The sequence below is a fragment of the Marmota marmota genome, unplaced genomic scaffold (genome assembly GCF_001458135.2).
Source record: "Marmota marmota marmota unplaced genomic scaffold, marMar, whole genome shotgun sequence".
In the NCBI taxonomy this organism is placed as follows: Eukaryota; Metazoa; Chordata; class Mammalia; order Rodentia; family Sciuridae; genus Marmota; species Marmota marmota.
In genome coordinates, this window is record NW_025999864.1 from 1813363 (window position 1) to 1828296 (window position 14934).

The following is a 14934-nucleotide window of genomic DNA, read 5'->3' on the forward strand; positions in this document are numbered from 1 at the left end:
CAAGACTTGTCTCAAAATAAAAAATAAAAAGAATAGGAAATGTAGCTCAGTGGTAGCACATCCCTGGGTTCAATCCCCAGTACCAGGGAGGAAAACAAAAGTCTAAAGGACACAGAGACCTTGTTTTTCAAAAGTTTACAAAGGAGTTCAGCAGTTATATTTTAACACTGGTAGTTAGAAAATGAAGGAACTAAGAAAACAAGGTAAGAGAATTCAGTTTAGACATTAGAAGGTAAATTTTTTCTTTTCTGTTCTTTGCAGGGCTGGGTGTGGAACCAAGGGCTACATGCTAGGTAGGTGCTCTACTACAGAGCTATACCCCTGGTGCCTAAACTTCTTAATAAAAGATTTTTAAAAGTGTAATTAAAAAAATAAACATAGGCAATACTACATACACTAATAGGGACACAAATGGAGCATTATTTTTCATTTAAAAAAAAAGTTGAGCCGGGTGCAGTGGGTGCATGCCTGTAATCTCAGTGGCTCGGGAGGCTGAGTCAGGAGGATCAAGAGTTCAAAGTCAGCTTCAGTGAGGTGCTAAGCAACTCAGTGAGACACTGTCTCTCATAAAATACAAAATAGGGCTGGGGATGTGGCTCAGTGGTTGAGTGTCCCTGAGTTCAATCCCTGGTACCAAAAAAAAAAAAAATGTTGAGCTCTATAGATTTTAACTGTATTATATTAGTAACATGTTACTGGTTTCTTCTGGAAGGAATCTGATACCATGGATTGGTAGCAGACCTACTTCTTCTACTTCCTGATTATGGACTGTCTTTGGCATTATTCCTCTGAGATTTGATTTTTTCACTGGTAAAATTGGGACAACACACACCTGTCTCGTAGGTTTATTGTATGCTCATTAAAAGTCATACAATGAGTATTTATCCATATATGAAACTAACACAGGCTATCCCCTATTTCCCCTCTTTTCTTATAAATACTGTTTTACTAAAAGAATCTGTTTAAATATTTCCATTCCTAACTCTTATGTCATTGTTGGTAGAAATATACTTCTCATTTAATTGCTCAAGGTTAAGAAAAGCAATTTACCTATAAACTAATAAAACAGGTCTGTAGGAAAATGGGTATAAACTAATGCTATTTTGTATGTAAAGATTGTGCTTCTGAGACATTAGGTGTGGTGTGTTAAAATAGAATAACATAAAATTTCACATGGGCCTAGATCCTTAAAAAAATAACTTCACTTATAATTTCACCTACAAATTTTAGTCAATACAACAAATAACAATGTTTAAGAATTGAGCAGTTTTAAAATTCAGTAGTGTTGGGTTTTTTTGGGGGGGGAGACTACCACTTCAATTTTTGTGAACTTTATTTATAAACCATGAAGTACTGAAGAATGCACAATGCTGTTTTTATTGTAATGTTCTGTTGGCTTCTAGAATGAATTGGTGATGTCATCAAATTAAAATCACTCAACATATTTAAGTACAAATTTTTACTCACTGGAATTTAATTTGAAATGCACATGTGAAGTCAGTTTTCTAAGAAGTTATAACAACATACATAATAGACATTAGGTCAACAAATAAAACAAACAAAATTTTTAGAAGTCTTCCCACAATTTCATCTTCCAGACTTTGGGGGGCAGTAGTAGAAATTAATATCCAGCTTTTTCCAGTCATATTCAGAATATTTCTGCTCCCTAGGGGAAAAAAGAAAAAAGCATCCACAGTGAACCCATTTATAATCCAGATTCTTTCCACTCAACCTAATATTTACGTTATTAAAATTCAGTGATGAAGATACATCTTCTATGGAATACTTCGTACCTATTTGTAACCAAACATAAACTAAAATATTTTTTCCCAACTCACATTCACCATTCTATGTCATGGCCATCACAGGTTGGTCTATATGCCAAATGCTAAACTTCCTTTCATTCTAAGGAAGAGAAATAGCTCTTTTCACATCATTAGCAGTTTACTTATGAAAGATCTTCAGTCATTGATCACTTGATCATTTTATTGGCATTCATGAAGTTGCCATTCCTCTAACCTGTTCAGTTGTTATTACTAGGAAATGAGGATTTGAAGGCATAGGGAAAGGTAGGTAATGACTATATATATAAGTGTGTGGTGTGTGTGTGTGTGTGGTGTGTGTGTGTGTATGTGTGTGTATGTGTATGTGTGTGTGTGTGGTGTGTGTGTGTGTGTGTATGTATGTATATATTCCCCCCCCCCAATGTTTGGGATCAAACCCAGTGCCTCACACATGCTAGGCAAGTGCTCTACCACTGAGCCACACCGCCAGCCCAGAATTAAAAACAATAGCAAAAAGCCTTTCCTTCCTTGACTTTTCCTCAAACTCCTTCCTCATGTTTTGGTCACTGAATGGGACATCAAATGTTTTATTTCCTCCACATCTCTGAATTGAACTCACCTGAATCAATCCCAGGTAGTAGTAGGTAAGGAGCTCCTTATTTGTTTTTGTTTTTTTCTCCCTCAGTCTGCTCTTGCTAGGCCAAGTACATTCAGCACAGGTGGTCTCCTAGCAACCTTGGTTCCTGTGTCAAAGCACATTAAAAGGTTTAATTGGACCTTGAGGTAGTGGAGGGGTGGGGAACCTGCCTGCAGAAACTCTGAAATTAGACAAGTAGACAAGAAGGAGATGTTGAAGAGTGGGCTTTGGAAAATGTGAAATATTCTTTTTATTTGATCAGAGAACTGTATATCTAAACCCTGAACATTTAACAGAAGGATTCAGCTGAATTCCAGGGTTTTCCTGGCAGGGCAAACATTCACAATTTTTAAAGGAAAAATCCTCTAATAAATATTTTAAAACAAATGCTTCAATATCTTCATGGCAAAACAACACCAAAAGCAAAACAAAACAAAAACTTCTCTTTGTAGGAGAGTGACTCATCATATTACATGTTTGATTTTTAAATATTGTAAGATTTTGTGGCTGTGCACACCTGTAATCCCAGCAGCTCGGGAGGGTGAGGCGGGAGGACCTAGAGTTCAAAGCCAGTCTCAGCAATTTAGTGAGGCCCTAAGCAACTCACTGAGACCTTGTCTCTAAATAAAACACACAAAAGGTCTGGAGATGTGGCTTAGTGGTTGAGTGTCCCCGACTTCAATCCCTGGTACCAGAAAGGAAAGAAAGAAAAAAGAAAGAGATAAATAGATAAATAAAAGATTTTGTACAACATTCATGAATACCAGCTCAGGGCATGGCACCTAAGTGAAGGCGAGAAAAGTGTTATGGTTTGGGTGGGAGGTGTCCCCCAAAAGCTCATGTGTGAGACAATGCAAGAAGGCTCAGAGGTAAAATGATTGGGTTAGGAGAGTCTTAACCCAATCAATGAATTAATCCGCTGGCAGGATTAACTGACTGGCAACTGAAGGTGGGTAGGGCATGGCTGGAGGAGGTGGGGCACTGGGGAACTTGGCTTTGGGGTATTGCTTGAGTCAGCTCTTTTGCTGCTGTGACTAAAGAACCTGACCAGAACAAATTTAAAGGAGGAAGCGTTTATTTGAGGGCTCACAGTTTCAGAGGTCTTATTCCATAAAAGGTAGGCTCCATTCCTTAGGGCTGGAGGTAAGACTAAACATCATGGTGGAAGAGCATGGTGGAGGGAAGCAGCTTACATGACAATCGGGAAGCAGAGAGAGCGAGGCCTCCACTGTCAAATATAAATATATACCCCCAAAGCCATGCTCCCAACTCCCACCTCCTCCAGCCACACCCTACCACTTCAGTTACAGCTCAGTTAATCCCTATTAGGGGGTTAATTCACTGATTGGGTTAAGACTCTCACAAACCAATCATTTCTCCTCTGAACCTTCTTGCATTTTCTGACATGTGAACATCTGACACCTCACATCCAAACCATAACAGGTATATATTTTGTATCTAGTGAGTAGAGTCAATCAGTCTCTGTCTCTGTCTCTCTCTCTCTCTCTCTCTCTCTCTCTGTCTCTCTCTCTCTCTCTCCACCCCCCACCCCTGCTTCGTAATCATCATGTGAGCTGCTTCTATCTGCCACACTCTTCTGCCTGATGTTCTACCTCACCTCAATTCCTGAGGAATGGAGCCATCTGTGTAGGGACTGAGACTCTGAAATTATGAGCCCCCAGATAAACTTTCCCTCTGCTAAAATTTTTCTTGCCAGGTCTTTTAGTCACAGCAGCAAAAAAAACCAAAACAAAACAAACAAAAAAAAAACTAAAACAGAAATGGACAGACAGGAGATATCAGCAATGTTTCATTTCTTGTCCTGGGTGGTGTTTACACTGGCAAACAGTTTTTTAACTATTTGTTAAACTGTATATAGAAGTTTTCTGTGCTCTTCTGTATGTATTTTACACCTGGTAATAGAAATATTTTAAAAAGATGAGAGAAATATATACAAATGTCAGTAGTAGTCATAGTAGTTAAGCTTGGAAGGAGGAGTATGGGTGACCCTGTTTCTATTTTTCATACCATTTCATTTAGGAAGTAGTTGTCTCTATAATACCAGAAACTACAGAAAGTAGTCTTTTTTCCTGTTCATCTATTTAAAAGTAATTTATTCTGATTGTACTTTTGTCAAGCCAAATACAACAAACGTGAATCCAAGGAAAATTATATTTATCAATGGAGCAGTTTAATGAAAATGTGTAATTTGTGTGCTCAACAACACAAATCTCTTTCACTAAAGGACACATTCCTATCTTGCTCAAAATGTTCATGACGAACAGGAACCTGGCTAGTTCCTGTTTCATTTTTCCCCTTGTTTCTAGATTGAAATCACTGGAAGACACAAGTTTATATCATTACAAAGTCTTTTTAACACACACTGGTTTTACTGAGGATTAAAATTATGATCATCACAATACTTTGATTTATATTAATTCTTACAGCTTTTAAAATCTAGGGGTTTAATGACTGGCTAAAGCATGAGTTGTAATCATATTTAATTACTTAATATTTTCTTTTTTGGGGGGATACCAGGGATTGAACTCAGAGGCAGTTGACCACTGAGCCACATCTCCAACCCTATTCTGTATTTTATTTAGAGGGAGACAGGGTCTCACTAGGTTGCTTAGCACCTTGCTTTTTTGAGGCTGTCCTTGAACTCGAGATCCTCCTGCCTCAGCCTCCTGAGCCGCTGGTATTCCAGTCATGTGCCATCATGCCCAGTCATTTAGTATTTTCTAAGTAGTATCTCCATGATTTTATTTGATAATAATCATCACTTGGAGGGACAATGATACTGTAAAAACTATGCTGGAACATATTAAGTGTGAATCTCTCCAGGCTTTGGTTTTATCTTGAATGTAGAATTTTAACATTATATCTGAGTGGCCCACACTTATAATCTCAGCTACTCAAGTGGCTGATGCAGGAGGATAACAAATTCCAGGCCATCCTAGGCAACCGAGGGAAACATTGTCTCAAAATAAACTAAAAAGAGATCTGGGTGTAGCTCAGTCTTAGAGCACTTATATTGAAGGACCTGGGTTCAATCTTCAGTACCAAAAAATAGAAATAAATAGATCGATAGATAGGTGAATAAATAGATAAATAAATACAGCTAAATGACATGACTTTCAATTTCAGTCATGACACCCTAAGTTATTAGGGGTCAAGCATATTTTTATGCAAATTTATATTGAAACTTTGCATGATCACAATTTCCCCTCCCATTTGAATGTGTCTCCCTTTCTTTTTCTTGTTTCCTAAGGCCACATGGGAGTCACTTTATTATTTTATTTATTTATTTATTTAGACGATGAGGGTTGAACCCAGGGACATTTCACCACTGAACTACAACCCCAGTTCTTTTTATTTTTTATTTTGAGACAGGGTCTCCCTAAATTCCCAAAGATGGCCTTGGACTTGCAATCTTCCTGCTTTAGTTTCCAGAATAGCAGAGATTACAGGGAATGCCACCAACCTTGGCCCTGTTCATCATTTTATAAAATGTCATATTGAAAGTAAAATGGGTAATCTCTCATCTAGATTTAAAAATTTTTCTTTACTTTTTTCTTGACTCTATCAAGATTTAGGTTCAAATAATCTTAATTCAAATTGACCTGTTCATTATTGATTGGACAGCTGAGTAGTGACATCTCACACAGTATATTAGACAAGTGGAGAATAGCAATAACTCTTGGTTTCTAGGAGCTGGACTTCATGGTATTCCCTGTTCTTCACTCGCCACCAGCTTGCTGGCCCTTGCCTTTGTAAGCTTTTTTATCTTATTATTTTCATATTAAAAAGTTTCCCAAATCAACCCCAATTCTTGGGGATTACATTACGAGTGAATTTCCTAAATAGCTTGATCTTCTGGGGGCAAAACAAAACAAAACAAACAATAATGTAAACCATCTATCATAAAAATGTATTACTAGTTCCCTTTTCTCAATTTCCTTCAACCCTTACTACTTCCCTTTATTAGATGTGAACTTTTGGTCAAGACAAAGAACAGAACATACTTTGCAAAGTCTGTATTATAATCAAAAGAAAAATACTTTTCATTGGATTCAAGTTTATAATCTTAACAGTATGAGTTACATTTCAAAAATATTTTCTTTTTTTGACAAGAATTTTCTAAACCTACTCCTGTTTCCATCAATATCTAACAGTTAAGATAATATTCATGGAAGTTCCCTAGAGACACATGTAGAAAAGTGAAACTATTGATATCTGTCCATTTTTTCTTAATAGGTCACTTAATTATGATAACTTCTGTTTTTTCAAGGACTACTATGTGCTGGTCCCTGATTATTTTGGTCTAGATGGGAGGTGCCCCCAAAAGCTCATGTGTGAGACAATTCAAGTTCAGAGGGGAAATGATCGGGTTGTGGGAGCCTTAACCTAATCATTGCTCTAAGCCACTTGAATGGATTAACTGGGTAGTAACTAAGCGGATGGGGTGTGGCTGGAGGAGGAGTTTATATTTTGACCTTGTTGAGCAGAGTAGTCTCTCTGCTTCCTGGTGACTTGAGCTGCTTTCCTCTGCCACACCCTTCCTCCATGATGCTCTGCCTACTCTTGGGCCCAAAATAATGGAGTTGGTTCTCTATATTTTCAGACAGACCTCTGAAATCATGAGCTCCAAATAAACATTCTCTCTTCTAAGTTGTTCTGTTCAGATCTTTTGATCACAGTGAAAAAAAGCTGACTAAAGCACTGATTATGTACTACTGGGAGATGAAAGACACTGAGTAGCCCACCCAAAGCTGCCAGTATTCTGTGCTGGAGTCCAGATACTACCTAGGACTCTAGCCTGAAGATGTCAATCTCTTTTAACTCTACTGATTAATTAATGTTTTCAAATGAGGTTACTTTGGAAAGAAACTGTAATGCAATGGTAATTGATCATACTGGAAAGGAACTATCCATATAATCATTAATAGCCACGCTCCTTCTTTGATCCTGGCTACTTTCTATAAATATGAAATACTTGTTGAACAATTGATGGATCGTCAGTGACCACTCTGGGCTCAGAGGTTTTTCAATTAGCAGTGAGCTGTTAATTTATTCATATGAAAACAATCTGCCTTTTGTCCATGGGACATTCCCTAGACCACAACTACAAGATCACTGTGTAGCAACAAGTTTAGCTAAAAGAACAGTTTCTTATTGTCTATTTTTATTACCTAATTCATTCTTGTTTATTACTAATATGATGTTTTTGCTCTTGTTTCTAATCACTGGTAACCTTATACCTGAAAAACTTCTCCCCTTAACCTCTTAAAATTAACTAGACACAAGAAGAATGCTCACAGTTCCTGATGGTTGAGTAAAACTCTGGAATCAGACTAAGGTTTAGGTCTCAGGTCTGCCACTTATCATGAGACCTTGAGCAAGTTATATTAACTGTACTCAGAACTTCTATTAATTGAGGATGGTAAAATGTCCTATTTCATAGGATAGTGGGAGAATTAAATGATATTTGTGCCTAGAAAGTAAATAAACAATGATAATTACTATTATTAATTATACTTTAGCATGCTGCCTGCTAAACTGTACCCCTTAAATGAATTATTCTCAGGCTTTTTTAGCAGCTAAACACACAGATCTGTCAAACTTCTCATCTTTTCAGACTCAATGTTACCCCTCCAGGATCCATTCTGACCACCTCAGTATTTATTTCCCAATTTTCTATAACAAATGACCAGTCACTACACTGTGTTCTATCCATTGCTACTCACAATGCCATGGACAGTTGCTGTCTTTCTAGAAGTTGGGGACAGCCTTGTCTCTCCTGAATCCTAATACTTCAGAGTCTCTGGCAATAATTATTTTTCAATAAGTATCAACTTAAGAGCTGCGCTTCAGGTAGAAGATTTCATGGAAAACTGAAAGTTCATTTCTTTCAAATGACAGTCACAGTAAGAAAAACATTATATACAGATATAGATATTTAAAATAATTATCCAGAAAATAATTTAAAAAAAAATAAAACCCCAATGTTGAGTGCTTTCATCTTATTTCCATTTGGAAAATGTCTCCTTTCCCATAAAGATTATGCTAAATAAAATTGTCTTCTTGAAACATGAGAAATCAAATGAAAATTAAATCAATGCTGTTGCTTTTCTTGTTTTTGCTTGGAATTAGGGAACTAAGTCAAGTTTTTGGAAGGGAACAACAATGTGGCAGAGGACCTGCAGGGTTCCAGGACAAGAGTGTCCTTCTGGGATGGCCACTGCTCCTATGGCATAAGGAAGATGTTCCCTCATTAAGCGCCTCAAATTCATGTGAGTAAGGAGTTCATTGAAAAATGTGCATATTTAATGGTAAATGGATTTTGAGTGTCTTATTAGTTTCTGACATTTAGTTCAAGTTTTATTTTCTGAACTAATCAAGGTGCCATTACATCTTCCCAAAGCTGAATTGTATCAGAAAGGAAATTCTACCACATATCTGAAAATTGACTTATCACTGACATAAGCCTTTTATGAAAAAGCTTGTATAAGAATAAACAAAAAGGTTATGGATTTTAAATGATTGCAGCCCTGATTGTTGTACTTTTTTTCCAGATTACAACATGATTTCAAGGTGATTTTCCTCTCTTCAACTAAGAGAAACAATAGTTGTAAAAGGTTTGAATTAATAAAGAATTGTTGGTACCAGAAATGACATTTGATCTTGCATAAACTTCTCATTTGCCAAACGAGGCCCAGAGATGTAGGCTTGTTAGAGGTCACAGAGAGCAACATTAGCATTTTTTTGATATTTGTGATAAATTAGATTCTGTGTTTCATCAGACTTGGCTATTTATAAAGACTGCCTTCTCCATCTTCCAACATCATTGATTCAGGCTAATGTAAGACCAGAAAGGCCAGAATAAAGTAAATCTCAAGTGAAACAGGTCAACATCTAAAGGTAAAGCACTTGACAAAGTAAATTTTGGCTGAAAACAAAAACCTATTGTTATAGTTTAGATATTTGGTATCCCCCCCAAAGCTCATGTGTGCTATAATGAAAGAAGGTTAATTAGTAAATTATAAATTTATGGGATGTATACCCTAATCAGTGCATTAATCCACAGATATAGATTAACTGGGCGGTAACTCTAGGCAGGTGAGTGTGAAGCTAGAGGAAGTTGGTCACTGAGGTCTTGACATTTTGGAGTTTATATTTTGACTTTAGAAAGCATCTTTCTGCTTCTTGGTTGTCAAGTCCTGAGCTGCTTTTCTTTGTCACAGCCTTCTACCAAGATGTTCTGCCCCATCCAGGGCAAGAATTATGGATTAAGCTGACTGTGGACTGAAACTCTGAAACCATGAACCAAAATGAACTTTGCCTCCTCTCTGCTGTTGCTATCAGGTCTTTTGGTCACAGTGATGAAAAAGATGACTAAAACACATGTGATTTGTCACAGATGGGATTACAAGATAATGTAGATTTTGGAGCCATATAGAATGGTTTTAAATCCTGGCTCTGGCGCTGTTATCTTTGCAGCCTTGGACAAGGCACTTAACTGCATCTGGAGAATAAGAGATAATAACATCTGTCTTACATGATCTGAAAGGACTTAATTCAAAAATAAATTTAAGCCCACCCACACTTTGACTTCCATCTCATAAAACTTTATGAAGTGGAATATTAATACCACTGCTCTCTTAGTCAAAAGACCCAAGCCCAGAGAATTAGACAATCCATCCAAATGTGCTATCACACATTTATCAAGAGGTGACCAAGGATTTGGATGGAGATGTGTTTGCATCCAGAGCCCCAACAGAGAGGCACTAATCAAAGCTGTCCTTTAAGGGGTATGAAGAGGGCTAGGGCTGGGGCTGGGGCTCAGTGAGAGAGCGCTTGCCTTGCACAGATGAGGCACTATGTTTGATCCTCAGCACCACATAAAAATAAAGAAAAAAAGAAAGATATTGTGTCCATCTATAACATATATATATATATATATATATATATATGTGTGTGTGTGTGTGTGTGTGTGTGTGTATTTTTAAGAGATATGAAGAAAAAGGAATGAGGGGGTTATTTGTTGACTGGTGGGGTTTTTCATCTGCAGAACTCAGCTATCCAAAGAAGTGTCCTCCCTGGTTTGGGGTCAAGGAACAGAGAGTACAGGATCTCTGAACTTGTTTAAGTTCTCAAGATCATTTGGCAAAACCTCTTTAACTGCATACTGGGCATGCACCACACACACCTCTGCAGAGATTCACTGCTGCATTTTCTCTTAATGTTTTCTGGGTGCAGAAGTGATTCCTGAAACCAGCTGGATTTCATGTTGAGTCAAGCTCAGCTGAGAAAGTAGATAGTAAATAGAAGAGCACGATTTCAAGTTTCAGTCAAAGACTGTGACCTCCTTTAGAAAAGAAGTGATCTTTCCAGCATTTAGCACAGGGCTTCCAACAAAGTGGGTGCTCGACCATTTTTTTTTCCTTTCATGGTGGGGGAAAGGGGAGAGATGTGACATCAAGATGTCTTTCTTCTATGCCTTACAAAGTCATTACTTGGAAGATGACACTCAAGCAGAGGCTCTGAAAAGCACTGAATCAGAGCAAGTCCATTCTGGCTCTTACCAAAGTTATTCACAAAATGGCTTCTTTCTCCATATTAAAAGGCTTATGAGCCACTTCCTGGCCTAGCTCTGTATGTTTCATCCAGTAGGACTTAAGTGCATCTTTGCAGAATGAAACTTTATAGAAGAAAACACAGATCTTATAGTATCTCCTGATACTACTCCACAGAGTAACCTGTGGGAAGCTTGCCCCTCAGAGACGACTTTCCTTTCTGTTGTAGACAGACACAGAATGGAATCAAATGTGGCAAGGAGGTAATATTTAGAACTGTAGAAGAATAGTAGCCAAAAGAAAAATTTGGAATGATGATTATAACAGTCAGGTAGGTTTATAAAAAGCAATAGCTTAAGCTCTGAACAGTTTCTGGAGCTTCCCATCAACATTGATTGTAACTGTAGACTTATTGTCCTGAGCTGCTAATACCCTACTTCTATCCATCTATTCTCTGCATTCACAGGCTTATACCATCCTAAAAATGAAGATATTAAAAACAGTGAAAGTTTAATATTGTCTCTATACTCTAGATTAATGTTTCCCATTAGAGGCTATATTTGGAGGCTCTGGGTCTAAATTTGAAACAAATGAGAGATGATTAGGAAGATTTAAGAAAATTTTGAAGGAGAATTCTATAAATAACTGTAAGATAGTTGTCACTATACTTGGCTATTATGTACATCATGAATAAACTGGAAAGCCCAGTAAAACAAGTTATGGTTCCCATTTCACAAAGGAAGAAACTGAAGCTCAGGGTGGTTGAATTCCTGCTTGCCATCGCACAACTTGTAAGTGGTCCAAACCAGGATTCCACACCGGGTACATATGTGCCCCTTTCCAAGTCATTATAATGCCTCCCTTGCACATTCTGTCAGGAAGCCTGAGGCACATGTTTAGGGACTGAACATATATAAGCAAAGTAGAAAGCTATGCTAGTCTGTGGTCCTGCAGAAGGACTGCAGTGTCAGGTTTCAGCTCTGCTCACAAGGAGCAAGCAAGGTGTCTGTCTTTCTGGACTTCAGGACCCTCCTTTTCCAGAAAGTAAGCACAGTGACCTGCTTTGCAAGACTCTCAAAAACAGCGGTTATTAAAAAAAAAAAAAAAAAAGACTGCAGACACAAAGCCTTTGGCTAAAAAGCAAGGAAGTAACAAGACAGCACCCTCTCTCACCCAAACATGGAATGTGGAACACACAAGGGCCCATGTCTCCCATCCAACTCCCCCGTGTTACTTTCAAATGTGAAACTAATCTTTGACATCACTGTCAAAGATTACCAGGCCTGCCACAGGGCTTAGTCAAATAATTTATATATAGTATTATTAATCCCTTGCTTCTCTTCCTGCTTTTATTTAGCCAGAAAGGAAATGAAAGGCATGGGATTCTAATCAATTAATATTTCTCATAGTCCACCCTATAAAACTTGCAGAGGTGTTGAAATGCAGGAAATGGAAAGGGGCTTTGTGAATCTTAACCTACTATATTCTCCTTCTATACCAGAAGCGAACAAGAGTCCCCCTTAAATTTCCTCCTACACCAATATCTTAAAATGCTGTAGTTAAAAAAACAACAAAACGAAAATCCAGCACTTACAGTTCAGGGGTTCAATAAGCAAAGTCCAAAGTCAAAGGAATGATCTCTCTTTCTGGTGAAAAAACACCATATGCTGTTAGTGGATCAGGAGCTCACTGGGCTGTTATTAATAACTGGCTTAGAGCTTTATGAAGAAACATGAGCCAGAATGTCATGGAGGAGGCAAGTGGAAAGGAATTGACAGACACAGGTGGAATAAATTATGGCAAAAATATCCCATACAGCAGCTCAAATAAGCCACCAGGAGGGAATCAGCTTCTCCATGATCAATAGGCCCTGATGTTAAGTGCTCTGAGTTCCACAGCCAACCTACAAAAATACCCTTCATATTGAAAACACAATGGTTATACTGCTGATCACTCCTTTTCTGTAGATAACTGAATATATTTTTAAATGTATACATTCTGCTTTATTTATTTTGACTCTCCTGTTTTCAAAATATATCCACAAATGGATTTTCAAATGTACATTATCACTTTTTTAAAGTTTGTTTACCTCTTATCTCATTAGTCTCCTTTCCTCCAGGATCCTTAAATTATTCCTGGAAAAATATAGTTATGTGAGGGATGAGGGAAGTGGACCTGGGGTTGGTGGCATTCATAACAGGAAACCTGCAAAACTGACGTGGTAGAAACAGGAGTGAGAGTCATGACCTGGCATCTGATCTGCAGTGACTCTCTTCTTTTGAAAACCTATATTCCAAAACTGTGCCCCCCCCCCCCCCGCCAACTTCCTCTCAGTTGACATCAAATTGTTCAGATTACAGTAATGTGTCTTTGGAAATAAATGACAGTAAACACTGGATCTGTTATGAGTATTAAAAAAATTGACACTTAGACGAAAGTTATTGAAGGTTATTAAGGTGTATCATATGTTTTGAATGGAGCCATGCTTGTTAAAATTGCTTCATTTTTTTAAGGAGAGAGAGAGAGAGAATCTTTTTTTTTTTTCTTTTTTTGGTAGATGGACACAACACAATGCCTTTATTTTTATGTGGTGCTGAGAATCGAACCCGGGTCCCACCCGTGCTAGGGTAGTGCTCTACCACTGAGCCACAATCCCAGCCCAATTGCTTCATTTTTAAACTCCACTTGCCTATTACTCTAACATAGGACTGAAAACTCTCCATTTTTTCAACTGTGGTGAGACACAGTTTGGTGACCACAGACTATGGGGAACCACTCCAAATGCACACACCTTTCAGTCCTGATGCACCCCTGGGATCTGAAATATCACTGTAGTCTGGCAGGGTAGTGCCATGACTCGTGACGGCTTTTCCCTCACTTAGATAACAAAGCATGGTCCTAGGAGTAGGCAGCACCCAGAGGGTTTGAGCTACACGCACCTGTTCCTTTGTAATCCTACCCTTTTGCCCTGTTGGGGATAGAATGTTCCATGGAATCTCCCTTTGTGTGTTCCCTATATAAGAATAAAGAATTCTGGTGGCTCGCTCTCTTTCCAAGGACCCTTAAGGTCCCAGAGCCGTCTCCGGATTATTGAAAAGGTAATTCTGTGGGGTTGTGTGCTTTCTTTTTTGTTTTCTTGAGTTATTGGAATAGTTATGGTTACAAACTCCCACTGGATATCACAAATGATTAAAAACCACTGTATGGAATTATGGATTAAAACCGTTTTAAAATATGTTTCCCTTATATCATTTAAAGAAGTTGGTTTGGGGTTTGTTATTAAGCAGAACTAAGCTTGATAACTGTGTGTCAAATGAAGGAATTGGTGAACCTGGTAAGAACATTAAGGAAATCCTCAAACAATAAAATGCAAGAGCCAACACACTCCCATGACAGGAATCCATCTCCCCCCAGGTGCCCTCAAGGAGCAGAAGGAAGCACACGTAAATCTCCCAGGCTTTACACAGCGTCTGACAATGTGGTTGAAGTTGGAGGAGGTCTGTTCACATGCTTCCTTATCAGAATACACAGTATTCCATGTGATTGAGCTTTCTTCCAGGAAGGGAGACAGACTTTTTGCAGGAAGACTTTTCCAAATTAAGTCAACTGGCAATTTGTGATGAAAGGATGGCCCTTCAGCCATAATATTTATCAGGAAACTAACTTCCTGTCTTTAATCAACTCAAGATTTTTGCTTTTAAGAGATGAGAATGTGTTTGTGATGGCTGGGGTAGTGGGGAGGAACTGACAAAGAACAGTCATCTAAAGCTGTTACCCGTGCCTCTGCCCTGCCTGGCTCAATTCAGGCCCAGTTATAATTTTGGAGCAAGTTCAGGGGAATTTGTGTGGCTGATTCAAGAACTCACAGGTAGATACTTCTGCTCAGTTTTTGGAACTGACAGATACGTTATCACATTTCCAAAGTGGGAACTTGATA

General features: G+C 38.1%; 1 protein-coding gene across 1 annotated transcript; it reads right to left on the minus strand.

Moving 5' to 3' along the window:
* Positions 1–1450: 1450 nt before the first annotated feature.
* On the minus strand, positions 1451–12698 carry LOC107158207 (myoregulin). The gene is made up of 3 exons (XM_015504674.2): positions 12592–12698; positions 2404–2527; positions 1451–1666 (listed from the first exon to the last, which is right to left on the minus strand). The coding sequence occupies exon 3, from the start codon at positions 1644–1646 to the stop codon at positions 1506–1508; it is 141 nt and encodes a 46-aa protein (XP_015360160.1). The 5' UTR covers positions 1647–1666; positions 2404–2527; positions 12592–12698; the 3' UTR covers positions 1451–1505.
* Positions 12699–14934: the final 2236 nt, after the last annotated feature.

Coding starts and splice junctions, on each gene's coding strand:
- LOC107158207 (XM_015504674.2), bottom strand. CDS start 1,646: ATGACTGGAAAAAGCTGGATATTAATTTCTACTACTGCCCCCCAAAGT.